This window comes from Amblyraja radiata, chromosome 1 (genome assembly GCF_010909765.2).
Source record: "Amblyraja radiata isolate CabotCenter1 chromosome 1, sAmbRad1.1.pri, whole genome shotgun sequence".
Taxonomy (NCBI): Eukaryota; Metazoa; Chordata; class Chondrichthyes; order Rajiformes; family Rajidae; genus Amblyraja; species Amblyraja radiata.
In genome coordinates this window covers 27,772,005-27,799,899 of record NC_045956.1, presented here as the reverse complement: position 1 = coordinate 27,799,899, position 27,895 = coordinate 27,772,005, and the positions used below count along the sequence as shown (strand labels likewise).

Genomic DNA, 27,895 nt, shown 5'->3' with positions numbered 1-27,895 from the left:
CACCTGGGATTGTCTCATTCAGCTCCACATTACACTTCTGCTTGTAAGAAAGGTACCTGGTTGATCAGACGTGTAGATGACCCCGTGCATTTAAATGTCAAGGTCAGAGGCTCCCAGCAAACTCTCACCCAATGTGTTACAGATAGTTTAGTTTAGTTTAGTTTAGTTTAGAGATACAGCGTGGAAACAGGCCAACCAGCGATACCCACACACGAACACAATTTTACATTTATACCATGCCAATTAACCTACAAACCTGTACGCCTTTGGATTGTGGGAGGAAACCGGAGCAACTGGAGAAAACACATGCGGTCATGGGGGAGAACATCACCCCAAGACTGCACCCGTGGTCAAGATTGAACCTGAGTCTCGAGTGCTGTAAGGTAGCAGCACTACTGTCGCTCCATCTTGACAGCTTAATATGAATAGATAGCTCTCAGCATTTACTGTTTTCCCTCACTTTCTCATTTCTGTGTCCTTCACTTATTGATCTTCCCGAAAATGGAACAAAACACAAAGGGCTGGAGGAACCCAGTGGGCCGGGAAGCATCTGTGGAGGGGAAAGGACAGATATTGTTTTGAATCGGGAAACTTTCTTCAGCAATTTGCGTTTTGCACAAGATTCCAGCATTGCAGTTTATTTTGCGTTCATTCCTGCAACTGGAAACCTGATTACAAACAACCACAATGAAATGCTCGATTGTAATCATGTATTGTCTTTCCGCCGACTGGATAGCACACAACAACAGTGTTTCACTGTACCTCAATACATGTGACAGCAAACTAAACTGAAATTAACCTGCTCCGCCCAGGCGAAGTAAACCCCTGGATTTTCTTTGGCTCCAATTAGCTGAACTGTCCAGTTCTGGAAAACCTTCTCAGCATATTCAACAAAGGCTTTACATGCTTCCAAAACGTGATGCTCAGAATTCCAATGTTAATAATTTGATTATGCGATTTGATTAATTGAGATTTGTGGACTGCTAATGATGAAACATAAATAAAAAATGTACGGTAGACAAAAGTGCTGGAGAAACTCAGCATCTATGGAGCAAAGGAAATAGGCAACGTTTCGGTCCGAAACCCTTCTTCAGACTGAAATAGGGTGGGTGGGGGCGGGGAGAAGAAAGGAAGAGGAGGAGCCGGAGGGCTGAGGGAGAGCTCTCTCTCAGCTCTCCCTCAGCCCTCTAGCTCCTTCTCTTCCTTTCTTCTTCCTGCCCCCCCCCCCCCACCCTACATCAGTCTGAAGCAAAGATCTTTGGTCTGAAGAAGGGTTTCGGCTCGAAACGTTGCCTATTTCCTTCGCTCCATAGATGCTGCCACACCCGCTGAGTTTCTCCAGCACTTTTGTCTACCTTCGATTTTCCAGCATTTGCAATTCCTTCTTAAATAAAAAATGTACGATTGTTTTGCTCTGGAATAGTTTTCTTCTGCTATTGCAATCAGTACTTGCGACTAGTGTTATTATTTTTGCATGTCGTTGGATCAATGCTTCGAATTCTCTCCAAGGTATACAATATACAATAATACAATACAATATTTATTCCATGTCATTTGAACCTCAGTGAGGCTCAAACGAAACTCCGTTTCCACAGCCATACAAACAAAGTCAATTCCTACAAGACATACAAACAATTCAATTTACACAAACATCCATCACAGTGAATCTCCTCCTCACTGTGATGGAAGGCAGTCTTTTCTCTCCCCTGCACCATTTCTCTCCCGATGTCGAAGCCCCAGGCAGGCAATGGTAAGTCCCACGGCCATTTAAGGCCGCGCCGGGCGATGTACGGCCCTGCTCCAGGCCCAAAAGTCACAAGTTGGAGCCCCCGGCGGGCGCTGGAATGTCCCGCGGCCATTAAAGCTGTGCCGGGCGATGTACGGCTCCGCTCCGGGTCGTTCCAACCCCGCGACACGGGCTGGCGAAGTTGCGTTGCGGGAGCTCCGAAAAGCGGTCTCCCATCCGGGCCCGCGAGCTCCCGATGTCCCAGTCCACCGGTCTGCAGCTGGAGCCTCTGAGCTCCGGAGTCGGACCGCAGCAGCGAGCCATCACCGCACCCCACGCTCCGAGGCCGGCCAGCCACACAATGGTGAGTAGTCCGCAGCTCCGCAGGCTCCGCGACTGGAGCCCCCAGATCATTCCGGTTGAAGGCCGCTCCACGATACTAGGCCCATACGACAACGGAGACCCGACAAGGAAAATTTAAAAAAGTTTTTCCCTCCCCCTCCCCCGCCCCCCACATATACACAGTTAAAAACTGTATTATAAAAAACACGGACAACTACATTTAACTAGACAAAATATTTAAAAAAAAGACAGATAGGCTGTAGGGGGCCGCTGCAACGTGAGTCGCACCGCCGCAGTTATGCAATATGCACTGTATTTTTCCTGTTTTTACAGAAGCAATTATTACTAGTTGCAGAGATTTCTATTTGCAATTGACTTCGATCACCCTTACAGAATAAAAATTGGTCAACTGGTTCACCTTCACGTAATTAACATTAGAATGTTAAACTTATGGACAGCAATAAATTAAATGTGCAAATGAAATCATTGTATTTTGGCCTGCTAATTAATCACACATGCTGCTTTCATTAATGCTGTATGAAAGTGTACAGGGTAAACCTTCCCTTTGAAATTGACACGTAGATGGCTTATTTTCTGTACGTTCAAGATTCTTAGCTAACAATTAAGTTAAATAAATACAATTTTATCTTCAATGGATTCCTTGTCAGCCACCCGTCTTTGTTTGGTCTCTAGATTATTTTTTGAGTCAATATGAGACTTGTTCCCCTCGGGAATCAAATCCAGCAATTGGGAATCCACATAGGAAAGCACACCTGAGTCCTTGGACGATGATTTCTCCAGATCTTTAAATTCCGTTTCGTAGTTTTTATGGCTCGGATAAGTCACAGGTCTCGGCACTGCGTACTTGTTCTCCTGGACCATTTCTAGGGGTATTTCAAAGGCAGCCGGGCCAATTTCACTTAAAGAGCGCTTCAAAGGGTTGTGCTGGAAGTCTGAAGCTGGAGTAGGCCAGGAGACATCATGGCATATTGAAGAGCACAGGCAGGGCCGTGGCACATCATAAATGGCGTAGCTACTGGAGTCGGGAGATGGCGGCTCTGGGATGCTTGCTGCTGGCCGGGACGTGGGCTGTTTTGTAGCTTTCTGGTCAGTTTGGGTAACTATGGAGTTTTTGTTTGGAGCATGGATACATGTTGGCGATTCTTTGGTCTGTGGAAGGATGTTCCTCTGGGAATTGCTCAGCTCTCTCTGAGAACAATTCCTGGAAGCATTGTTGTGGGAAAGTGGCGAGGAACATTTGGAAATATTCAATGTCAACTGGCTATTCCCTCTGACCCCGTTGGCATGTCTCGCCGAATCCATGTCAAGTGTTGCTTCATTGGGAAACTCCAGTGAGAGGGCTCGGACCATTCCATCAGGAAGATTGTGGTAAGGACACTTGGTTATCATCCTTTCCATGCCATGTTCACTGCCAGTTTCCACAATGCCGTTATTTCCCTTCACGTTTCCACTGGTGCTAACCGAGTCCTGGTCCTTCCTTAGTTTCTGTGCCAAAGGAGTTAGATGTGTGCCAATTTGTGCGTAAGTCTCATCATCTTTTTCAGACAGCATTTTCTGGATCTGGAACAGGAAATGCATTTTTTTAAATCAGAGCTTATGCGGAAATTAAGCAAGAGAGAAGAGAGTTATTTGGTGGCAATGGCATATGTTTATTTTAGAAGATAATTTAAAGTGACATCAATGATTTTCCCTATTCATTCATATGGGATGTGGGGAGAAGGCAGGAATGGGGTACTGATTTTGGATGATCAGCCACGATCATATTAAATGGCGATGCTGGCTCGAAGGGCTGAATGGCCTATGCCTCCACCCATTTTCCATTATTCTATACACTTTTCTCATTTACATGGGGCAGGATGTGGAATTGTCACATTGCCATGGTTTAGTCATCTGCACCAGTACAAATTCAGCCTCTTGAAGAGTTGATATTATTGTCTGGGTTCGACGTAAATACCCTCCCCTGCAACTCTCTTCCTTTCTTTTGATCAAAAAATGCATCATCCAGCATTACAGACCATGCATCAGATATTTAACACTTCAGAGACGGTTCACCTGCATTTTAGGTGAGACAAACCCAGAAAAAACCTAGAAATACAAAATAGGCCAGGCAGCATCTGATGAAGGGGCATTAAATGGAAACGAATCAAATGTCAAATATTTCCAACACTTGGTGTTTTTATCTCAGTTTTTCATTGGCTGCAGGCATTTGCTTTTCCTGTACTTGTGGTAAGTCTAGCATGTCTCACTTGATCCCCCGACCAGCACTGATTCTCTGATTCCTCATTCTTTGACAGCAGTGCAAGCCCTATCATAGAGTCACACAGCATGGAAACAGGCCTTTCGGCCCAACTCGCACAAGCCGACCAAGATGCCTCAGCTAAGCTAGTCTCGGCTGCCCGCATTTGGTCCATATCCATCTCAACCTTTCCTATCCATGTACCTGTTTGAATGTCTTTTAAATGTTTAGGCTTACTTTAGATACACAGTGTGGAAACAGGCCCTTCGGCCCACTGAGTCCACGCCGACCAACGATCGGTCATATACTAATTCTATCCTACACACTAGGGACAAGTTACAGAAGCCAATTGACCTACAAACCTGCATGTCTTTGAAATGTGGGAGAAATCCCGAACATCCAGAGAAAACCCACGCGGTCATAGGAAGAACATGCATACTTTATACAGACAGCACCCAGAGTCAGGATTGAACCTGGGTCTCAGGTGTTGTAAGGCAGCAATTCTACTGCTGCGCCATTGTGCTGCTCGGTACTATTTTTGCCACAACTATCTCCTCTGACAGCTTATTCCATATACCCACTGCCCTCTGTGTGAAAAAAAACTGTCCCTTAGGTTCCTATTAAATCTTACTTCTCTCAACTTAAGCCAATGTCCTCTGTTCTTGATTCCTCTTTTCTGGGTTAAAAACTCTGTGCATTTACCCTATCTATTCCCCTCATGATCTTATACACCTCTGTAAGATCATGCATCATCCATCTGTGCTGCATGAATAAAGTTCTAGTCTACCCAACCTCTCCCTATAGCTCAGTCCTTCAAGCCCTTCAGGCCTTCAACTCCTGGCAAATAAATCTTCTCTGCACACTTTCCACCGTTACTATAGCTGGGTGACTAATAACCCTGTCCCACGGTACGAGTTCATTCCAAGAGTTCTCCCGAGTTTGCCCTGATTCGAACTCGGACATTTACGGTAATGGCCACTCATCGGTACTCGGGGCTCTCGTGGACATTTTTCAACGTGTTGAAAAATCTTCACGAGTCTTCCCGTGCTTACCTGTCATTAGCGAGTCTTCCCGAATACCTGCCGTTAGTGTTACGAGCCGCTAAGAGATGTCCCCGAGCTCCGACGTACCCGCTACGTTCATTCGCCGTGCTTACCACGAGTTTGAATTTTTAAAAACTCGGGAGAGCACTTGAATGAACTCGCACCGTGGGACAGGGCTATAATACTGAACACAATACTACAAATGTGGCCTCACTAATGTTTTGTACAACTGTAACACAACTTCTATTCACAACACCCTAACCAGTGAAGGTCAATGTGCCAATAGCCTTCTTGACCACCCTATCTACCTGTGATACCGCATTCAAGGAACTATTGTGTGTGCACTTCTAGATCCCTCTGCTCTACGACACTGCCTAGAGCCCGCCATTCACTGTGAAAGTCCTAACCTGGTTTGACTTCCCAAAATGCAACACCTTGCCCTTATCTGCATTAAATTCAATTAACCATTCTTCAGCCCACTTGACCAACTAACTGATCAAGATCGTTCTGTAATTTTTGATAACCATCTTCACTATCTACGATACCACCCACTGTAGTGTCAACTGCAAACTTGCTAATCATCCCTTATACATTCTTAGCTCTGGGCTAAGCTCCGATCCCTGAGGCACACCACTAGTCACAGGTCTCCGATCCAATAATTTAGTTGAATTTAGTTCAGTTTAGCGATACAGCATGGAAACAGGCCCTTCAGCCCACCGAGTCCACACCGACCAGCGATCCCCGCATATTAACACTATCCTACACACACTAGGGACAATTTTACATCTATACCAAGCCAATTAACCTACAAACCTTTACGTCTTCGGAGTGTGGGAGGAAACCGGAGCTTTCACAGGAAACCCACGCAGATCACGAGGGGAGCGTACAAACTGCGTACACAACACCTGTAGTCGGGATCGAACCCGGGTCGCCGGCACTGCATTAGCTGTAAGGCAGAAACTCTACATCTGTGCCACCGTGCGACCCTTAATCTTCCACCTTCGCCCTCTGCTTCCTTCCATGAAGCCAATTCTCGATCCAGTCGGCTAGCTCTCCCTGGATCCCATACAATCTATCCTTCCAGAGCGTCCTACCATCTGGAAGCTTATCAAATACCTTGCTGGAACATGCATGCCCTCAACTCTTGTCGTCACACTTTTAAAACCATCCCGCTTTCCGGGTGTTCCTTTGCCCGCAGACAACTTACTCCAATTAACTCGAACAAGTTCCTGTCCAATACCATCAAAGTCGGCCTTGCCCAAATTTGGAATTTTAACTTGTGGGCCCTCCCTGTCTTTATCCATAACTATCTTAAAGCTAATAGAAGATAGATGGAGCAACTCAGCGGGACAGGCAGCATCTCTGGAGAGAAGGAATGGGTGACCTTTCGGGTTGAGCCCCTTCTTCAGACTAGAACAGTGGTCGCTGGTCCCAAAAGACTCACTCACGGACACTTCAGGTCACTTGCCCTTCCCAGTTTCCAAATAGTAGATCAAGGTTTGTCCTCTCCCATGTAGGGCACTCTCCATATTTCCGGAGAAACTTGCCTGAACACATACGACAAATTCTACCCCGTCTACGAGCTTGGCACCATGATAATAATAATAATAATAATGCATTTTATTTGCTGGCGCCTTTCTGGACAACCAAGGACACCTTACAGGACATAAAATCACAATACATTTATCAATATTACAATCAAGTTGATTAAAAAAAAAATATATATATATATATATATATATATATATATATATTCTGATATTCCCAGTCGATATTGCCTGCAATCTCCTGGCATATTCACTCTTCCAATTCCTGTTGACTATTTGGAGGCCTGTAGTACACTCCCAACAAGGAGATCATCCCCTTTTTATTACTCACCTCCACTCATATAACCTCCCTGAGCAGTCCTTCAGAAATGTCATCTCAGATTACTGCTTAATCAACAAAGCAACATCGGCTCCTGTTATACCCTCACCTCTCTATCTCTCCTGTAGCACATGTACCCTGGAACATTAAGCTGCCAACCCTCTCCCTTTCTTAGCTAGGTTTCCACAATGGGTACGTGTGATATCCCAGTCACACGTTCCTATCCACGCTCTGAGTCCATCCACCTTACTTATCAGGCCTCTCGCATTAAAATGTGCAATTCAAACCAACTGTCCTTCCTCACACCCTCCTATGTTCTTGCCTATTCGCTACATGGAAATTTCTTTCATCACCATCCATAGTGACTTCAAGCTTCTCACCCGTCTCAGTCCTGCATTGGATCTCACTCCTCTACCAATCTAGTTTAAACCCACCCAGCAAACCTGCCTGCAAGGATATTGGTTCCCCTCCAGCTCAAGGTCAACCCATCCCTTCTGTACAGGACACCTCATCCTCAGAAGAGATCCCAATGGTCCAAAGGTCTGAATCACTGCCCCCTGTGCCAGTTCCTCAGCCACACATTTATCTGTCCTATCTTCCTGTTCCGACCCTCACTAGAATGTCGTACCAGATGTTTTCCGAAGATCACCACCTTTTAGGCTGACTCCCGATAATCATTTTGCAGGACCTCATCCTTTTTCATACATATGTGATTTGCACCAACATTCACAAGGACTTTTTTACTTTAGTTTAGAGATACAGCACGGAAACAGGCTCTTCGGCCCACCGAGTTGGCGCCATCCATCGTTCCCCGCACACTAACGCTATTCTACACACACTAGGGACGATTTACACTTATACCAAGCCAATTAACTTACAAACCTGTACATCTTTGGAGTGTGGGAGGAAACCGGAGATCCCGGAGAAAACCCGAGCAGGTCACGGGGAGAACGTACAAACTCCGTACAGACAGCACCTGTAGTCAGGATCGAACCTGGGTCTCTGGTGCTGTAAGGCAGCAACTCTACCGCTGCACCACCGTGCTAACTTCTTTGGCTGTTCATTATCCTTTAAGTATTGGAAGTGAAAGCCAGCAGATGTGATGAATATTAATTACAATTAGTTTATTGTAATTAATAATAATTCACATTATATAAATTATGCGAATAATGTAAAATGAATCATTACATTCCAATGATTTAGGAGAGGGTTTTTCAGTATTTCAGGCCCAATATAATGGATTAGACTTTGGATAAACTGAGCCAGCAGGTTAGAATATAAAGTTGTCTCACTCACAATAAAAATTCAAATAGAATTTTTACAAATTCAAACATTGTGGGATATTTTTTTATACTTTTACGCTAGAATAACATAAACAGTAGCACAGGTGGTGGGAGCAGGTATTGAGGCAGGTTGTTCTAGAACACCAGAATCAACTGTTGAGGCTTCCGGAGGTGTTGTGGGCCTGACTCAATGAAACACCAGTGAAGGGAGGTGCCCACTTGATAACCCCAATGATATGCTGGCATCTACATAATTTTTCTTTTTTACTGAGGTAGTTAACATGTAGGTAGCTGTTTGGCACATATGGACTTAGTTATTGTCCTTAGCATAAGTGGTATATTCAGTTAGATAGTTAAACAACAGACAATAGAAACATAGAAAATAGGTGCAGGAGTAGGCCATTCGACCCTTCGAGCCAGCACCGCCATTCAATATGACTGATCATCCAATATCAGTACCCCGTTCCTGCTTTCTCCCCATATCCCTTGATTCTGTTAGCCCTAAGAGCTAAATCTAACTCTCTCTTGAAAACATCCAGTGAATTGGCCTCCACTGCCTTCTGTGGCAGAGAATTCCTCAGATTCACAACTCTCTGGGTGAAAAGGTTTTTCCTCATCTCAGTTCTAAATGGCCTACCCCTTATTCTTAAACAGTGATCCCTAGTTCTGTACACCGCCAACATGGAGAACATTTTTCCTGCATCTAGCCTGTCCAATCCCTTAAGAATTTCATATGATTCTATACTTTGGCGTTGAGCTTGGTTTTCTTAATTGAGCGCTTATCCTGGAGTTATGGCACACGTACTTTGTGTTTTAATTGTAATCTACAAGATGTAAAATCAAACATCACATTTTCAATTGAACTGGCGTGGATATGAAACTCTTGCCCACAGATTTTTATCAGGTAAGGTTGTCCCGGGATATAGTGTCCAGGCAGGATGACGGTGCTGAACTCCCCGATAATAATAATCTATTGAAATAAAGGGGTGGCCTGAGAGAATAGGAAGGAACTGCAGATAGACACAAATTGCTGGAGTAACTCAGCGGGTGAGGTAGCATAAGGAATGGCCGATGTTTCGGGTCGAGACCCTTCTTCAGACTGAGGGTCTGGTTCAGACTTCATTTCATCTCTCCTAAGATGCTGCCTCACCCGCTGAGTTACTCCAGCATTTTGTGCCTACCTTCGATTTAAACCAGCATCTGCAGTTCTTTCTTACACACAGGAATTGTAGATGCTGGTTTACACCGAAAAGAGACACAAAATGCTGGAGTGCTTTTTAGAATGCCCCTTTCTACAACCACAGAATGGACAAGCAAATCTTTATTTTGCATTTTTTACCATGCAGCGTGCATGTTAATTTGTAAAGTGTAAGTACCTGACTCAGTTTAAAATAGATGAGAGCTACTCCAATGACTGCTGCAAAACACACCAACAGAACTATCACCAGCAAGGCAATGGCCACTATTAAGTATGGCTGAAGAGGATTGGAATCATCTTCTACTCCATTAGTACCATTTAGTTGTCCAGTCACAGGCACCTACAATTAAAAGAAAGACAAAATAAATGCATTAAATAATTTTCCCAAAATCAGAGAAGATTTACGAGGATGTTGCCAGGACTAAAGGGTCTGAGCTATAGGGAGAGGTTGAGTAGGCTGGGTCTCTATTCCACAGGAGCACAGGAGTGTGAGGGGTGATCTTATAGCGGTGTACAAAATCATGAGAGGAATAGATTGTGGGTAGATGCACAGATTTTCTTGCCCAGAGTTGGAGAATCGAGTCCCCCAACCCAATTACAAAGAGTCCCAATACAATGTTTCTACAGAAGCTTCTGGAAAGTAGTCAGATTAACTGCATAATACAACATTTACCCTGGTAGTACAAATAATTCAGCCAGGGCTTTACACTTCAGCCAATCATCAAACAGCAGTGTAACTGTCCTGCAACATTATTAACATTATTTACAATCACTTTGCAGCAATCCAATCGAAAAAAATGCACCTACAACACCTCAGAGTTTCTCTGCAGTCCTCATACATTCTATGAATTGGGAGGACATCTGGACCTCACCTTATCTGATGCATTGATCTGGGACCTAGACTTCCTGGCGCCAGCTCACAGCTTGAGGCTTCTTACAGAAAAATACTAACAGGCCTTGTAGATGCATAAATCATTTGCTTTATTTTAGCTCTGTTTTGGCCAGGATTTACACTGTAGCCGAGCCAATCACACAGAATAAGCTCTCCACCATTGACTCCGTCTACACTTCATGCTGCCTGGTGAAAGCAGCCAACATAATCAAGGACCTTTTTCATGCCAACCATTCAATCTTTTTCCATCTCCTGTCGGGTAGAAGATACAAAAGCTTGAAGGCACACACCACCAGATTCAGGAACAGCTTCTTCCCCTCTGTTATCAGACCATTGAACGGTCCTTCCATTGGTTAGGGGGTATTCCCAATTTTCCAACTGACCTTCATTGTGGACATATGACTTTTTCTCTGGAACTGTAACTGCTACAATGCTGGAAACCGATATTCTGCACTGATATTTTTCTTTGTCCACAAGCTAAAGCCCCTGTCCAACTTACGTGTCCTTGGCACGCTAATTACGCGACGGTCCCGCGAAGGTAGCACACAATTTAATGCGCCCGCACAGCCGTCTGGAGCGCGTGACGTCAGTTGAAGATGGACACAAAATGCAGGAGTAACTCAACGGGACCGGCAGCATCTCTGGAGGGAAGTAATGGGTGATGTTTCGTGTCGAGACCCTTCGTCAGTCTGAAAGAAGGGTCTTGACCCGAAACGTCACCCATTCCTTCTCTCCAGAGATGCTGCAGGTCCCGCTGAGTTACTCCAGCATTTTGCGTCTATCTTCAATTTTCTTGGCCCCGTTCTGGGAGTAGAAGTGGGGGCCGATCCGAACCGCAACGGCCGTGAGCCCCAGGCCGAGTTCGGCGATCGTTTGCCTGCTTCTGCTGCTGTTGGAGTTGAGATGTTGTGTTGCACCAGGGTCTTGGGCCTGTCCCACTTTGGCCGTCAGTTCCGCAACAGGCCGTTGGTGCGCGAAGATTTTGTTCGCTACAAAAATTTCGGAGCCCCGCACGATGTCGCGCACAACTACATACCCCTCCGCGCTTCTCAGTGGGACCGGCCCCGCGCGGCCATACGATGCCCGTGCGCCTTAACGCGACCACGAGGTCGTGTAATTTGTGTGCCAAGGACACGTAAGTGGGACAGGTCCTTTATGCACTTCTGCATGGCTTGGTTGTACTCCTAGATAGCATGAAATGATTTAATTGGATAGCACACAAGCAAATGCTCCTCACTGTACCTCGGTACATGTGATAATAATCGGCAATAGTAGTGGTGATTGTTGAAAATTCCAGCAGATACCTGCAAATACCAATGTTTCATTGTCTTACTCAGGACCCTTTAATTCAAGTTCAAGTTCAAGTTCAAGTGAGTTTATTGTCATGTGTCCCTGTATAGGACAATAAAATTCTTGCTTTGCTTAAGCACACAGAAAATAGTAGGCATTTACTACAAAACAGATAAATGTGTCCATATACCATGATATAAATATATACACACATGAATAAATAAACTGGTAGTGCAAATAACAGTAAGTGGTTGCTAATAATCAGAGTTTTGTCCGAGCCAGGTTTAATAGCCTGACGGCTGAGGGGAAGTAGCTATTCCTGAACCTGGTTGTTGCAGTCTTCAGGCTCCTGTACCTTCTACCTGAAGGTAGCAGGGAGATGAGTGTGTGGCCAGGATGGTGAGGGTCTTTGATGATACTGCCAGCCTTTTTGAGGCAGCGACTGCGATAAATCCCCTCGATGGAAGGAAGGTCAGAGCCGATGATGGACTGGGCAGTGTTTACGACTTTTTGTAGTCTTTTCCTCTCCAGGGCGCTCAAATTTCCGAACCAAGCCACGATGCAACCGGTCAGCATGCTCTCGACTGTGCACCTGTAGAAGTTAGAGAGAGTCTTCCTGGACAATCCGACTCTCCGTAATCTTCTCAGGAAGTAGAGGCGCTGATGAGCTTTTTTGATAATTGCGTTAGTGTTCTCGGACCAGGAGAGATCTTCAGAGATGTGCACCCCCAGGAATTTGAAGTTCTTGACCCTTTCAACCATCGACCCGTTGATATAAATGGGGCTGTGGGTCCCCCTCCTACTCCTTCCAAAGTCCACAATCAGTTCCTTGGTTTTGCTGGTGTTGAGGGCCAGGTTATTGCGCTGGCACCATATGGACAGTTGCTCGATCTCTCTTCTGTACTCTGACTCATCCCCATCAGTGATACGCCCCACAATAGTGGTGTCGTCAGCGAACTTGATGATGGAGTTCGCACTGTGGTTCGCTACGCAGTCATGGGTATAGAGTGAGTACAGCAGGGGGCTGAGCACGCAGCCTTGAGGTGCTCCCGTGCTGATTGTTATTGAGGCTGACACATTTCCACCAATACGAACAGACTGTGGTCTGTGGACGAGGAAGTCGAGGATCCAGTTGCAGAGGGATGCGCAGAGACCAAGTTCTGCGAGTTTGGTAACCAGTTTGGAGGGGATGATTGTGTTAAATGCCGAGCTGTAATCAATGAATAACAGCCTGACATATGAGTTTTTGTTGTCCAAGTGGTCCAGTGCGGAGTGGAGGGCCAGCGAGATCGCATCCACCGTTGATCTGTTGTGGCGGTATGCGAACTGCAGTGGGTCCAGGTTTTTGTCGATGTAGGAGTTGATTTGCTCCATGATCAACCTCTCAAAGCACTTCATCACCACCGGCGTTAGTGCTACTGGTCGATAGTCATTGAGGCACGTCACCTTACTCTTCTTGGGCACCGGTATAATTGATGTCTTCTAATTCTCTTGGAAGTTAAAGCTGACAGGTTACACATTATTCCTCCAGTTTCTAACAATAACAGGCTATAACAAGCTGCAGGCTTATCTTTAGTTTTGTTTATTTAGTTTAGTTCAGAGATACAGCGCGTAAACAGGCCCTTCGGCCCACTGAGTCCGCACCGACCAATGATCCCCACACACTAACACACATGTGGGACAATTTACACTTATATCAGGCCAATTAATCTACAGACCTGTACGTCTTTGGAGTGTGGGAGGAAACCGAAGATCCCAGAGAAAACCCACGCGGGTCACGGGGAGAACATAGAAACTCCGTACAGACAGCACCCGTAGTCGGGATCGAACCCGGGTCTCCGGCGCTGCAGGCGCTGTAGAGCAGCAACTCTGCCGCTGCACCACCGTGCTGCCCTTAAATCTATTTAATCATCCTGTGCACCAACGTCACCAGAAATGTGACAGCTCGTCTAGAGTGAAATAACACTCATGAACACTGCGCCCAACTTCCTAATGGATGGCATCAGGTGCCAATTGACTTTCAAGCACCAAGTAAAGGATCTGTCCCACTTAGGCTATTTTGTAAGCGACTACAGGCGGCTAGGGTGTCGCCTGTATGGTCAGGAGTAGTATCCTCAGTCGCCCAAAGTGTCGTAGCGCCTTACTGGTTGCCGCTGAATTTTCAAAATTTGTCGGAGGCAATCGGCGACAGTGGGTTTGACACCAATGTACGTAGCTTGACTTCTCCTGACTTAGGTGTTGTCGTAGTTGTTGCCACGGTAACGTAGGTTGTCGCCAGGTGACGTAGGTTGTCGCCGGTGCTGACCGGGTTTTATTTGTTGTTAAAGTAATGATTCTATTTCAAATTTTATGTCAAAGGGAGATCCAGTCGCCGGTTTTTCAGCAACCTGCTACACTATGACAATCGCCGACAGTCACCTAAATATAGCCTAAGTGGGACAGGCCCTTAAGACCTATCAGGTGCACTCTCTCCAAAGTCTTGTGCAATAGAGATCTGCGTGGGCATCAAGCTTGAGATTTTTTTCCATGCCCAACCTGACAATCTTGGGAAGATGAAGTTGGGTTAAAAAATATCACTGAAAGCAGTATTAAAGGAGAAAAGAGTGACGAGGTAAAGAGAAAGGCACATTGGGACATCTAAAACTATCCTAAACAAACACGTTTCACCTGTATTCGCAAAGAAAATGGATTTACTATTTGGAGGATACAGCAAAGGGAAATCCTAATCGGTTTAGGTTTATTAATGTCATGTGTACCAAGATACAGTGAAATACCTGTATGTAGTTTTGTGTGCTATCCATTCAGATCAGGTAATGCTATGCACAAATACAACATCACACTCATGCAATAGGTAGATGAAAGAGGACGATACAGAGTGCAGAGTATTATTCTCAGCATTGTAGCGCATCAGTTAGTCGACTACGTCCAATGTTCACAATGGGGTGGAGATGAATTGCACAGTACCCCAGCTTCTGAAGGACCATTGCAAAGCTTAATATCAGAGAGGAAGAATCTGTTCTCGAGTGTGGTGATGCACACTTTCAAGCTTCTATATCTTCTGCCTGGTGGGAGCGTGGAGAAGAGGAATAACCGGGGTGGGACAAGACTTTGATTATGTTTGCTGCTTTTCTTGGGCAGCATGGTAATACCGGTCTTCGTAGAATTAAAGGTGGATAAATCCCCAGGACTGGATGGGATTTAACCCATGCTATTGTGGGAGCAAGGAAAAATGTTTCTTTGGTTCTGGCTGACATCTTTGATGGACACAAATAAGGTGCCAGAGGACCAGCGGATGGCAAGAATGGTTCCCCTTTTCTTTGCTTTCTCTTCCGCCTTCCTTTACCCTTCTTTGTGGTCACCCAGCTACTTTCTGCACCTCACTAAAGCTCCTATCTGTGGCTCCCTTGGCTTCCGGATGATCCTGAGTTCATCAGCTGCAGCTCCGGTTCCACAAGGATTGGTGCTGGGATTTTTTGTTGCCTGTAATATTTGAGAATGATTTTTGATGTAGACGGAGGAGGCATGGTCAGTAAGCTCGTGGAAGACACAAAAATTGGTGATGTTATTGATGGTGTGGAAGGTGATCAGGCTTCAGGGGAGACTAAAGTGTTGGTGAAATGGGCTTACCAATGGTGTCTGTACGGAGTTTGTACGTTCTCCCCGTGATCTGCGTGGGTTTTCTCTGAGATCTTCGATTTCCTCCCACACTACAAAGACATGCAGGTTCACAGGTTAATCGGCTTGGTATAATTGTATAAATATAATATTTTCCCTAGAGTGTGTAGGGAAGTATTAATGAGCGTGGATCGCTGGTCGGTGCGGACGCAGTGGGCTGAGGGTCTGTGTTGTGCCTCTAAACTAAACTAAAATGCAACGAGTTGCAATTTGGGAGTGCTAATGAGGTTACTACATATGCCATGAGCAGCAGAGGGACCTTGGTATTTGAGACCAATGACCCTTGAAGCTGGCTGTGCAGGTAGCAAATAGTTTTAAGGGCATATGGACCGTTGGCCTTCATTAAGGACCTGTCCCACTTAGGCTATTTTTTAGGCGACTACAGGTGACTAGACTGTCACCACATGGTCGCCGTGGTGTCGCCTGTATGGTCGTGAGTCGTCTCCTCAGTCACACAAAGAGTCGTAGCGTCTTTCTGGTCGCTGCTGGATTTTCAACATGTGGGTTTGACGCCAATGAGCGTAGCTTGACTTCTCCTGATGTAGGTGCTGTCGTAGGTTGTCGCCTGGTGACATAGGCTGTCGCCAGTGCCGACTTTTGTTTGTTTTGCTTGTGATGATTCTATTTAAAATTTTATGTCGAAGGGGGGTCCAGACACCGGTTTTTCGGCGACCTGCTACGACTATGACAGTCGCCTGCAGTCGCCTTAGAATAGCCGATGTGGGACAGGCTCTTTGGTCGGGTTACAGTGATACAGCATGGAAACAGGCCCTTTGGCCCAACTTACCTATGCCGACCAAGATGCCTCATCTACACTAGTCCCACCTGCCTGTGTTTGGCCCATATCTCTCTAATCATTTCCTATCCATGTAACAGTCCAAATGTTTTTTTAAATGTTGATACAATGTATACCTCAACTACCTCCTCTGGCAATTTGTATCATATATCCATCACTCAATCTGTGAATAAATTCCTCCTCGGATTCCTATTATACCTTTCTCCTCTCACCCTAAACCTATGTCATCTGGTCTTTGATTCCCCTACTCCTCTGTAAAGGACTCTGTGCATCTAACATCACTGGGTTATTCAATACAAGCGCAAGAGGTTATACTTCAGATTTATAAAAATTGGATGGATCTCAGCTGAAGTATCACAGTCAGTTCGAGTCCCCATGTTTAGATTAGTTTAAAGATATAGCATGGAAACAGGCCCTTCGGCCCACCGGGTCCGCGCCGACCAATGATCCCCGCACACTAACACTATCTTACACCCACTAGGGACAATTTTTATATTTATACCAAGCCGATTAACCTACAAACCTGTACGTCTTTGGAATGTGGGAGGAAACCGGAGATCTCGGGGAAAACCCATGCAGGTCACGGGGAGAATGTACAAACTCCGTACAGACAGCACCCGTAGTCGGGATCGAACCCGGGTCTCTGGCGCTGCATTCGCTGTAAGGCGGCAACTCTAGCGCTGCGCCACTGTGCCGCCCCTAGTATTTCAATGATTAGGAGACACAAGAGAGGTTAAAGTCTGTTTCCTCTGGAGAGAAGGATCTCAAGGGGGACAAAATTGAGGAATATAAATTTACGAGGCATAATTGAGGTACAGGTATATAAATTTACGAGGCATATTAGGTAGGGCAGGAAAAAGGGTGATAGCAAATCTGAAGGGGAACTTTTCCACCCACAGAGCACCAGGAATAAACTGCCTGAGAGAATGAGGGAAGCAGAGTTACTGACAACATTTAAGAAGTTTTTCGACTAGCATTGTCTAGGCATTGAAGGCCGTGAGCCATTGTGCTGGATGTGGGATTAATTTGGATGTGTGCCTTGGTTAATCCTGGCTAAATTGGACCAGTCAGGACTTCTAAAATGGGGCTAAATTTCAGGGCTTGTTGGGAGATTTGGTCAGATTGGGAATGATTTCTGCAGAGCTGGGACAGGCTGCGAGAGGTGCCAGAGAGTCTGGAGCTTCGATATATGCAAAAGGTTGGGAACCTGCTAGCCTTGTCAATCTGATTCCAAATGCATAGAATGGATTGGGTGATTTCAAACTAGATAGTGTTGCAGATCTAGATAACGTTGCAGAATCGGACTCTGCTGGATGTTTATTGGATGGAGTGTTAAGCTTCGTCTGGAAACCCTGTAAATCAGGGTACATATTTCAATAGGCCAGAGTGAGCAACACCGGAAATTGGAGGATCAGCACCTCATATTCCGCTTGGGGAGTCTGCATCCTGGTTGGATGAACATTGAATTCTCACAGGTACACAAAAATGCTGGAGAAACTCAGCGGGTGCAGCAGCATCTATGGAGCGAAGGAAATAGGTGACGTTTCGGGCCGAAACCCTTCTTCAGACAGTTGAATTCTCACAATTCTGTTAGGCCTTGCTGTCTCCTCCCCTTCCTACCTCTCCCTCAGCCCTTGGGCTCCTCCTCCTCCTTTTTCCTTTCTTCTCCCCGCCTTCACCCTCCCCCCCCCCCCACCCTCCACCAGTCTGAAGAAGGGTTTCAGCCCGAAACATTGCCTATCTCCTTCGCTCCATAGATGCTGCTGCGCCCGTTGAGTTTCTCCAGCATTTTTGTGTACCTTACATGTTTCAATAGTTGACTTCACCCTGTAGTTCGTTAGCAATACAATGTATTGAGCTGTTGTATTATTGGGTTAGGGAAACGTCAGTTATGTATGGGGATAATCGATATCTGTTATTGGGTAATTGTAAGACAATCCCCTGTGTGGTTCGGCCCTTGAGTTCGCGGGGCATATAAAAACGGTGATGACGAGGTTCGTGGTCGATGTCCTGGAGAACTTCTGGAGTGTCTCTGTCTTACGCGAGGCCTAGAGGGTTTGAATAGACGGAAGCAGGGATCAAACCCACGATGGGGATAGTAGATACAGTGTTTGATCTACGATGCGCTTTTGGTAAAATAAACTTTAGTCTTTTCAAGTGCTTGAGTCGGTGGTTTTACTGAAACTAGACTGGAGGGAAGGTCAGAAACGAGCAATTATCACCTTCTTGGTGTTCACCCAGCTACTTTTGGCCTTACAGTGCAGAGACCTGGGTTCAATCCTGACCACGGGTGCTTGTATGTACAGAGTTTGTACGTTCTCCCCGTGACCTGCGTGGGTTTTCTCCGAGATCTTCGGTTTCCTCCTACGCTCCAAAGACGTACAGGTTTGTAGGTTAATTGGCTTGGTGTAAATGTAAAATTGTCCCTAGTGTGTGTAGGATAGTGTTAATGAGTGGGGATCGCTGATCAAGTTTCAGGATGATGGGATCAGGGTGTGAGATTAATTTGGAAGTGATCCTGGTCAGCATGGACATTGTGGACCGAATGGCCTGGTTTCCATGTTATGTATTACTGTGACTCTGTGAACATTGCCGTGATTATGGCAGTCTCTCATTCCCTTTTCATGAGAGATGGTGCTGTTTTTTTTCCTGATCTGGATAGATTTTTTGCACATGACCATCTTGATCACATGTGAATCTGCAATCCTGACCCAACCCAAGCACACACTTGTGGTCGAGTTCTGTCCTTCTTGCGTTGGTAACAGAGAAACACAGAAACATAGACAATAGGTGCAGGGGTAGGCCATTCAGCCCTTTGAGCCAGCACCGCCATTCAATATGATCATGGGTCATCATCCAAAATCAGTGCCCTGTCCCTGCTTTCTCCCCATATCCCTTGATTCCTAAGAGCTATATCTAACTCTCTTGAATACATCACAGAGCGGAAACAGGCCCTTCAGCCCAACGAGTCCGCACCGACGAGCGACCCCCATATATTAACACTATCCTACTACACACAGATGATGGTTAAGAGACAAAAGGACTCAAGGTGCTGGAGTAACTCAGAGGGTCAGACAGCATCTATGGAGAACTTGGATAGGTGACATGGTTGGAGCCCTTCTTCAGTCTGCTGAGTTACTCCGGCACTTTGTGCCCTTTTGTCCACTAACCATCATCTGCAGTTCTTTTTTTCAAATACATACAATGATAATGCCTTACTCATTTATAACAGATAATCGCCAATAATGAACACCATTCCCTGTCACCTATGGTCCATTATAATGAGGGTTTACTGTATACTATATTATTTACTGTATTTACTCTACACTATATTACCATATACTATATGCTGAAGTAACTCAGGGGGTCAGGCAGCATCTCTGGAGAACATGGATAGATGGTGTTGAAACCCTTAGAGTCATAGAGTGATACAGTTAGAAAACAGGCCCTTCGGCCCAACTTGCCCACACTGACCAACATGTCCCAGCTACACTGGTCCCACCTGCCCGTGTTTAGTCCATATCCCTCCAAACCTGTCCTAGCCATGTACCTGTCTAACTGCTTCTTGAACATTGGGATGGTCCACTTCTTCAGGCTGTTAAGTTACTCCAGCACTTTGTCTCATTTCACCTTAAAGTCAGTAGCCGCTGCTGCTGGGCTGCACCAGCGAGCCCTTCTTCACCCACCTCATGCTCTGATTAACACGGCCATGGTTGCGGCTCAGGTTGTAGCCTCTGGTTAGCAGCGCTTTCTTCAGGCTGCCGCCACTGACAGAGCCGCCCTCCCCTCTCACCAGCTGCGGCTTCTCCCTATCGATCGTCGGTCTCTCCACTCCTCCCTCCACTGCCAATAATTCCACGTCCACCTCCTTCTTCATGTACAATTCTTAAGGGATTGGACAGACTAGATGCAGGAACAATGTTCCCCATGTTGGGGGAGTCCAGAACCAGGGGGTCACAGTTTAAGAACAAGGGGTAGGCCATTTGGGGCTGAGATGAGGAAAAACCTTTTCACCCAGAGAAACATAGAAACATAGAAACATAGAAATTAGGTGCAGGAGTAGGCCATTCGGCCCTTCGAGCCTGCACCGCCATTCAATATGATCATGGCTGATCATCCAACTCAGTATCCCGTACCTGCCTTCTCTCCATACCCTCTGATCCCCTTAGCCACAAGGGCCACATCTAACTCCCTCTTAAATATAGCCAATGAACTGGCCTCGACTACCCTCTGTGGCAGAGAGTTCCAGAGATTCACCACTCTCTGTGTGAAAAAAGTTCTTCTCATCTCGGTTTTAAAGGATTTCCCCCTTATCCTTAAGCTGTGACCCCTTGTCCTGGACTTCCCCAACATCGGGAGCAATCTTCCTGCATCTAGCCTGTCCAACCCCTTAAGAATTTTGTAAGTTTCTATAAGATCCCCTCTCAATCTCCTAAATTCTAGAGAGTATAAACCAAGTCTATCCAGTCTTTCTTCATAAGACAGTCCTGACATCCCAGGAATCAGTCTGGTGAACCTTCTCTGCACTCTCTCTATGGCAATAATGTCCTTCCTCAGATTTGGAGACCAAAACTGTACGCAATACTCCAGGTGTGGTCTCACCAAGACCCTGTACAACTGCAGTAGAACCTCCCTGCTCCTATACTCAAATCCTTTTGCTATGAACTGGCAGAGAGTTATGAATCTGTGGAATTCTCTGCCACAGAAGGCAGTGGAGGGCAATTCACTGGATGTTTTCAAGAGAGAGTTGAATGTAGCTCTTAGGGCTAATGGAATCAAAGGATATGAAGAGAAAACAGCAATGGGATACTGATTTTGGATGATCAGCCATAATCATTTTGAATGGCGGTGCTGGCTCGAAGGGCTGAATGGTCTATTCCTGCATTTATGTTTCGATGTTTCTATGTTTCCGCGCAGTTGCCGTCATTTTACAAGGTGAAGCATGTCGACGACTCTGGGGGAGAAGGTGGCAGTGGAGGTGGGGGCGTGTGTGCGCGTGTGTGTGCATGCGCTTGTGTGTGTGTGCACGTGTGTGTGTGTGTGCATGGTGTGTGTGTGTGCACGTGTGTGTGTGCGCGCGTGTGTGTGTGTGCGCACGTGCATGTGTGTGTGTGTGCATGTGTGTGTGTGCGCGTGCATTTGTGCGCATGTGTGTGAGTGGTCTGCGCGCGTGCGCGTGCTTGTGTGTGTGTGCGCGCGCGTGCACGCAAGTGTGTGTGTGCGCGTGTGTGCACGCGCACGTGCGTCTGTCTATCTCTGCCTTAAAAATATCCATGACTCCACAACCTTCTGTGCGTATTGGCTTTCAGTGACTTGTGGATGAGGCGTATACTCAGATAAAAATCGATCTTTTTCTTTTCCCTTCACATTTTCCCAAACGTATACTTTGTCTGCCATGCTCATACACATGCACACCATTTGTCCATATCTCCTTGCCTCTGCCCTTCACGCAATCCCATCTAATTTTCCAGCATTAGTAAACTTGGACGTACGATACGGACCCCTCGGACGCGTCTTTGATGTATTCCATGAATAACTAGGGTACTGTGGTTCCTTGCCAACAAGTCTGCCTTGCCAACAAGTCTGCAATCTGAAGAAGGGTTTCGCCCCGAAACGTCACCTATTTCCTTCGCTCCATAGATGCTGCTGCACCCGCTGAGTTTCTCCAGCATTTTTGTGTGCCTAATTTAGAAGTCTGCCTGTTTATTTCCACTCTTTGCTTTCTTTCCATTACCTCGACCTCAATCTAAGTCAATATATTACCCTAAATTTCTCATGTCTAACCTGGTTGATCAACCTCCTGTGTGCGATCTTATTAAACGATGTTTGCAAGAGAGAGTTTGGACATAGCTCTTCTGGCTAATAGAATCAAGGGATATAGGGAGAAAGCAGGAACGGGGTACTGATTTAGGATGATCAGCCATGATCACATTGAATGGTGGTGCTGGCTCAAAGGGCCGAATGGCCTACTCCTGCACCTATTGTCTATGTTTCTAACATCTACTGAAGTCCATATACGCAAGGTCGCACACAGCTATTCCACTCGTCACATCATTAAGAAACTTCCACAGATTAGTGAGTGTTCCCTCCTACAGTGAGACAGAGTTTTTCTTTCATAAATCCATGTTGATTCTGCACAATTTTATAACAGTGAAAATGTACTAATCTGGCGTTGCTGGTGGTGGACTAAGAGATTTTCTGGATTAGCGGATGTTATTTTATTTATAATGCAACATACTTTTAATTCACTTTCTTCTAAGGGAGTTATATGGCAAAATTGCAGTTAATTCAGTAAATTTAAAGTGGCTAATCGGAATAAAACTGAGTGAGTTTCAAGGAGAATGGGGATCGGGGGCCAAATGGGGGAGAGCTCATGAAACATGACCCAGGTCAGTGGATGAGGAGTGTGGGAACTACAATCTAGGCAAGAGGATGGTGGGTCCGGTACTTGGGGCCTGTTGCGTAGTCAAGTAGTGCGGGAAACATGGACCCGTCGAGTTTAGTTTAGTTCAGTTTAGCGATACAGGACGGAAACAGGCCCTTCAGCCCACCGGATCCGCACCGACCAGCGATCCCCACTTATTAACACTCTCCTACACACGCTAGTGACAATTTTTACATTTACCAAGCCAATTTACCTACAAGCCTGTACGTGTGGGTGGAAACCGAAGATCTCGGAGAAAAGCCACGCAGGTCACGGGGAGAACGTACAATCTCTGTACAGACAGCGCACCCGTAGCTGGGATTGAACCTGGTCTCCGGCGCTGCAAGCGTTGTAAGTCAGCAACTCTACCGCTGCGCCACCGTGCCGCCCGGTGTCAGGGAATGTAGGAACTGAGGGGCCAGCGCGTGGTGAGGAAGTGTGACAGCTGGGGTCTGGTGGGTCCCGTGATCTGGACGGAGAGCGCAGAAACTGGAGCACCATTGAGCGGACAGCGAGCACAGGCACTCGTGTCTTGTCATAAATTCATGTGTCATAGGAGCAGAATTAGGCCATTGGGCCCAGCAAGTGTACTCTGCCATTCAAACATGGCTGGTGTGTGTCTCCCTCCTAACCCCATTCTCCTGTCTTCTCCCCATAACCCCTGACACCCGTACTAATCAAGAATCTATTTATCTCTGCCTTGAAAATATTATTGACTTGGCATCCACAGCGTTCTGTGGCAATAAATTCCACAGATTCATCACCCTGTGACTAAAGACATTCCTCCTCATCTCCATCCCAAAGGAACGTCCTTCAATTCTGAGGCTATGACCTCTAGTCCTGGACTTTCCCACCAGTGGAAACATCCTCTCCACGTCCACTCTATCCAAGCCTTTCACTATTCGGTAAATTTCAATGAGGTCACCCCTCATTCTTCTAAACTCCAGCGAGTACAGGCCCAGTGCCGTCATTCACTGATGTTGTGAGTGAGTGAGGGTCATTGCAAACATTACCTGGTGAGGCAGATATCACACCGTTGTCTTTTATAAATGGTTGGGTGAGCAGGTTATTGCAACCTTTTCAAGGAATTATCTCATTACGCCCTTCATTTTAGATTCCAGTTTTTTTCCTGCCACTGATATTAGGCTAACTTGTCCATAATACCCTGTATTTTACTTCGGAGTCACGTGAATGATTCCGTGAAGAAGTCCCACTTGTGCGCATGTGCGTCATTACGTCTGACGCATTGGTTCACGGACCAGCATGAGGACACAGCTCCTCCAGCGGTAAGTAGTTTAAAAACCCAGTTAAGTTCAGAAAACTTAGCTGGAAGAAGTCGTTTTTTGCTGTGGTGCCGTGTTTTCTGTTCTAATTTTTTCTAGAAGCACCATGGAAAAGGCGACTAAGGGGAAGAGGCGAGCCGCAGGTAAGCCTAGCGAGAGCCGCGAGAGTGCGGTCGTTGAGCGGCTACCTGGTACCCCCACACAGTCGCCGGCTGGGAGCGGGGCGACTGCAGACTTGCTGCTAGAAAGCACTGAGCCAGCGCCAGTCGGGCGTAAGGCTACGGAAAAGTCTGCAAGACCCTTGGACTCAGCTGTCGGGCCGGGAATCCCTTACGGGGAGCGATACAGTTGCGGAACGGCTATCGCAAATGGAGCACCTTATGCAGAGGTTGCTCCAGCAAGGCACACTCCGTGGGGAGGAGATGTGTGGGCGCCAGGCTGCACAAAGTGCCGTGCCAGCAGCACCTATGAGAGACCTGTGAAACAGCACCCTCAGGGATGAGGTGAGTGCAGAAGGTCAGCAAAGTTCTGACCCCGACTCTGACGGGGACGATGACTCTAGCAAAAAACGCCAGTTGTCAGAGGTCCCATGCCTGGCAGCACTATTCGCTGTCCCGTCAGAGTTTGGAGAGCCACTGGGAGACGAGCTGGCCCAGGTTTTTGGCTATCTGGGATGTAAGTGTACCACCACGCCCAACCCTCTCTCTCATAAAGGTCATATGGCAGTTCTCATGTTGCTGATCTTCCTATGTTACTTCACATATTTTGTTATCTGTGATCTGCTTTGAAGATTGACGCACATGTGCACAGGTGGGACTTCTTCACGTAATCACCAACGTAACTCCTCATAAAATAAAGATCAAACTTCAAACTGGTAAGTTGTCGTTCAATCTTACTATTCTCTCTGCCTCTTTTCTTAAATACCAGGAATATATATTCCACCCTGTTATCCACAGCAACAATCCTAGAATTGGTAGAATTTTGAATCATAATAACCAGACCAGGGATGTGCGGTCAGGGGAGGCAGAGCCTCACGTGTCATACTCCAATGAAATTAGCTGTTACGAAAAGTAAAGAAAAATAATAATAAAATAAAATAAATATAAAGATTTTTCCACTGATCTGTTAAAAATGTCATTTCTGTATGAACCCAATCATTTTTTATAGTAAAAATCGCCAAATTTGCGGAGCTCTGATGCAAATACAGGGAGAGGTGATGCAGCGACGAGCTGAGTCTCCCCTCTGATTGCGCAACCCCTCAGAAACTGGATGGAGCGTGGGCAATAAGCATGTGCCTATTGCTATCTCTCTGTATGTCACTAATGTATTGTTTGTAGACCCCTTCATTACATGTCCTCGCCTTCCATAGACCAGGTAACTTATTTCACGTATAAAGATATTTAGGCTCGCTGGTCTCGTTATAAAACTGCAATGAAAAAGCACCAGGGGAGGCAGCTATCACATCTGCCTCACTGAGGGGGGCGTGTCTTGAGCCCAGTGGAGGGAGAGCGAGCGTCAATTACGTTGGCTCAGCCCACGTAATTGACACTACATGTTAGCGGGATTTTGTGACTTGAAAAATCTACCAAGGAGCCTCAACAAACATGAAAAATCGCCAACTCACATCAAAGCCAAATTGCTTTAAAAACTTTTGGAACTTCAAGGATAGATCTGGTTTTGAATGAACAGCAGCGATCAAATGTCAGCATTCCCAATGCTAATGTAAAGGAAAACCGTGAGATTTTAAAAGACCTTATTAATGCGACCTGCTTCCTGCTCTGATACTAGCCAGTGCCTCCCAAGCCATTGACCTCACTGCACGCCACTGAACAAGAATGTTCACTGTTTCTATTATCATGTGTTTGAAAACTCTGATATGAACATTGTTAAATCCATGGGATTTATTGGCTTTTAGTTCCTTGGTATTCTTTTCAAAACTCATACTTATTTTCTTCAGTTCCTCATTGTAGCCAGACCCCATCCAACAATATATTGAACGTATTGAAAGGAACTGGAGATGCTGGTGTATACTGAAGATAGACACAAAGTGCTGGAGTAACTCAGCGGGTCAGGCAGCTTCTCTGGGGAAAAAGGACATGTGACATTTCGGATCGGGATCCTTCTTTGGACTCATTTTTTAAAACAATTTTTCTGTCAAGGCAGACACAAAAGTAGTTTATTTTTCTGCCATTTCCTTATTTACCGTGATAAAATCTCATTCACTAACTGAGAGGGACCTAGTTGTCTTTCTGCATTCCCATGGAAGCCGTTCCAGTCTATTTTTAAGTTTCTTGCTGCTTATTCTCTCATAATGTAGTTCGTCTATCTTTATCAAAGGCGCAGTTACTGACTTCCCTGACATTCCGTCAGTCATATTCTCTTGTCTGCACTGCTCTCATTTTGGAGCAGAAGGTCATGTTAGCTTTTATTTTGGAAACACAAGAGACTGCAGATGCTGGAATCTGGAACAAAAGTAAACTGCTGGAAGAACTAACACAAGGGGAATGCAGCAGCTTTTCACTCTCAATGTCCTTGCCAAAGGATCTTTCCAAGTAGTCGTAGCAGATCTCTGCAATGTCTTCCAATTTGCTCCTCACTCTGGCATTGGAATCATCATCCTTTGCATTTGCACACATCAATTCATCTCGTTGCTTTGAGGAGAAAAGTGAGAACCGGAAGGACAGAGATCCCAGGAATAGGAATCCACCAGCTTTGCTGGCTTTCCAAAGGTGCAGGTGGCCATAGATTGCACTCATGTGCTCAAGGGATTCCATTACTTACCCAGAACATTTCATCAACAAGAAACTCTTTCAATGTGCAGCTTGTTGAAGATCATTAGAGGACATTTTCACAGTCATAGAGTTATACAGCATGGAAATTGGCTCTTTGGCCCAACTGGCCATGCTGTCCCAGATGCCCCATCTACACAAGATGCCCCATCTACACATTGGCTCACTGGCCTGCGTTTGGTCCATATCCCCCTAAACCTTCCTGTCATGTACCCATCCAAATGTCTTTCAAGTGTTGTAATGGTACCTGCCTCAATTACTTCATCTGCCAACTCATTCTATATACCCACCATCCTCGGTGGGCCGAAGGGCCTGTTTCCGCGCTGTATATCTAAACTAAACTAAACTAAACTAAACATCGCTGGTGCTCTCCATTCACAGCTACTGAGCTCAGTACATGAGTGCTACACGTACCACGATAGCAAAGAACAAAAATGTTTCCCTCAAGATGAGATGTCATTACTTGGACACCCTACAGTATCCAGGCAATGACATGGACAATCTTTCACCTCTCTCTTTGTCCTCTGGTTCTTGATTTCCCAACTCCAGGTAAAAGACCTGGGCAGGACTCTGGATAGATAAGGTGCATTCACCGTATCTATTTTCCTCATATATTTATACACCTCTACATGATCATCCCTCAGCCTCCTGCGCTCCAAGGTCCTAGCCTTCCCAACCTTTCATATAGCTCAGGCCCTCAATTTACAGCAACATCCTTGCGAATCTTCTCTGCATTCTTTCCAGTTTAACAACCCCCTTTCAACAGCAGGGTGACCAAAACTGAACAGAATACTTCCAAGGTACACAAAATTGCTGGGGAAACTCAGCGGGTGCAGCAGCATCTATGGAGCGAAGGAAATAGGCAGCGTTTCGGGCCGAAACCCTTCTTCAGACATACTTCCAATGTGGCCTCACCAACGTCTTGTGCAACTGCAACACAACATCACGTCTTCTATACTCAATACCATGACTGGCCAATGAACCAAAAGCTTTCTCGACCATCTATCTACTTTTGATGCCACCTTCTTGGA

General features: G+C 45.9%; 1 protein-coding gene across 1 annotated transcript in view; it reads right to left on the bottom strand.

The window, feature by feature from the left end:
- Positions 1-2,281: 2,281 nt before the first annotated feature.
- Positions 2,282-27,895, bottom strand: part of LOC116971871 — a 44,614-nt gene continuing 19,000 nt past the window's right edge. The window contains exons 2-3 of the mRNA XM_033019049.1: positions 9,894-10,055; positions 2,282-3,649 (exon numbers count right to left, since the gene is read on the bottom strand). Of these exons, the coding sequence (XP_032874940.1) occupies positions 2,696-3,649; positions 9,894-10,055 (1,116 nt within the window). The 3' untranslated portion in view covers positions 2,282-2,695. The remainder of the gene's footprint in view (positions 3,650-9,893; positions 10,056-27,895) is intronic.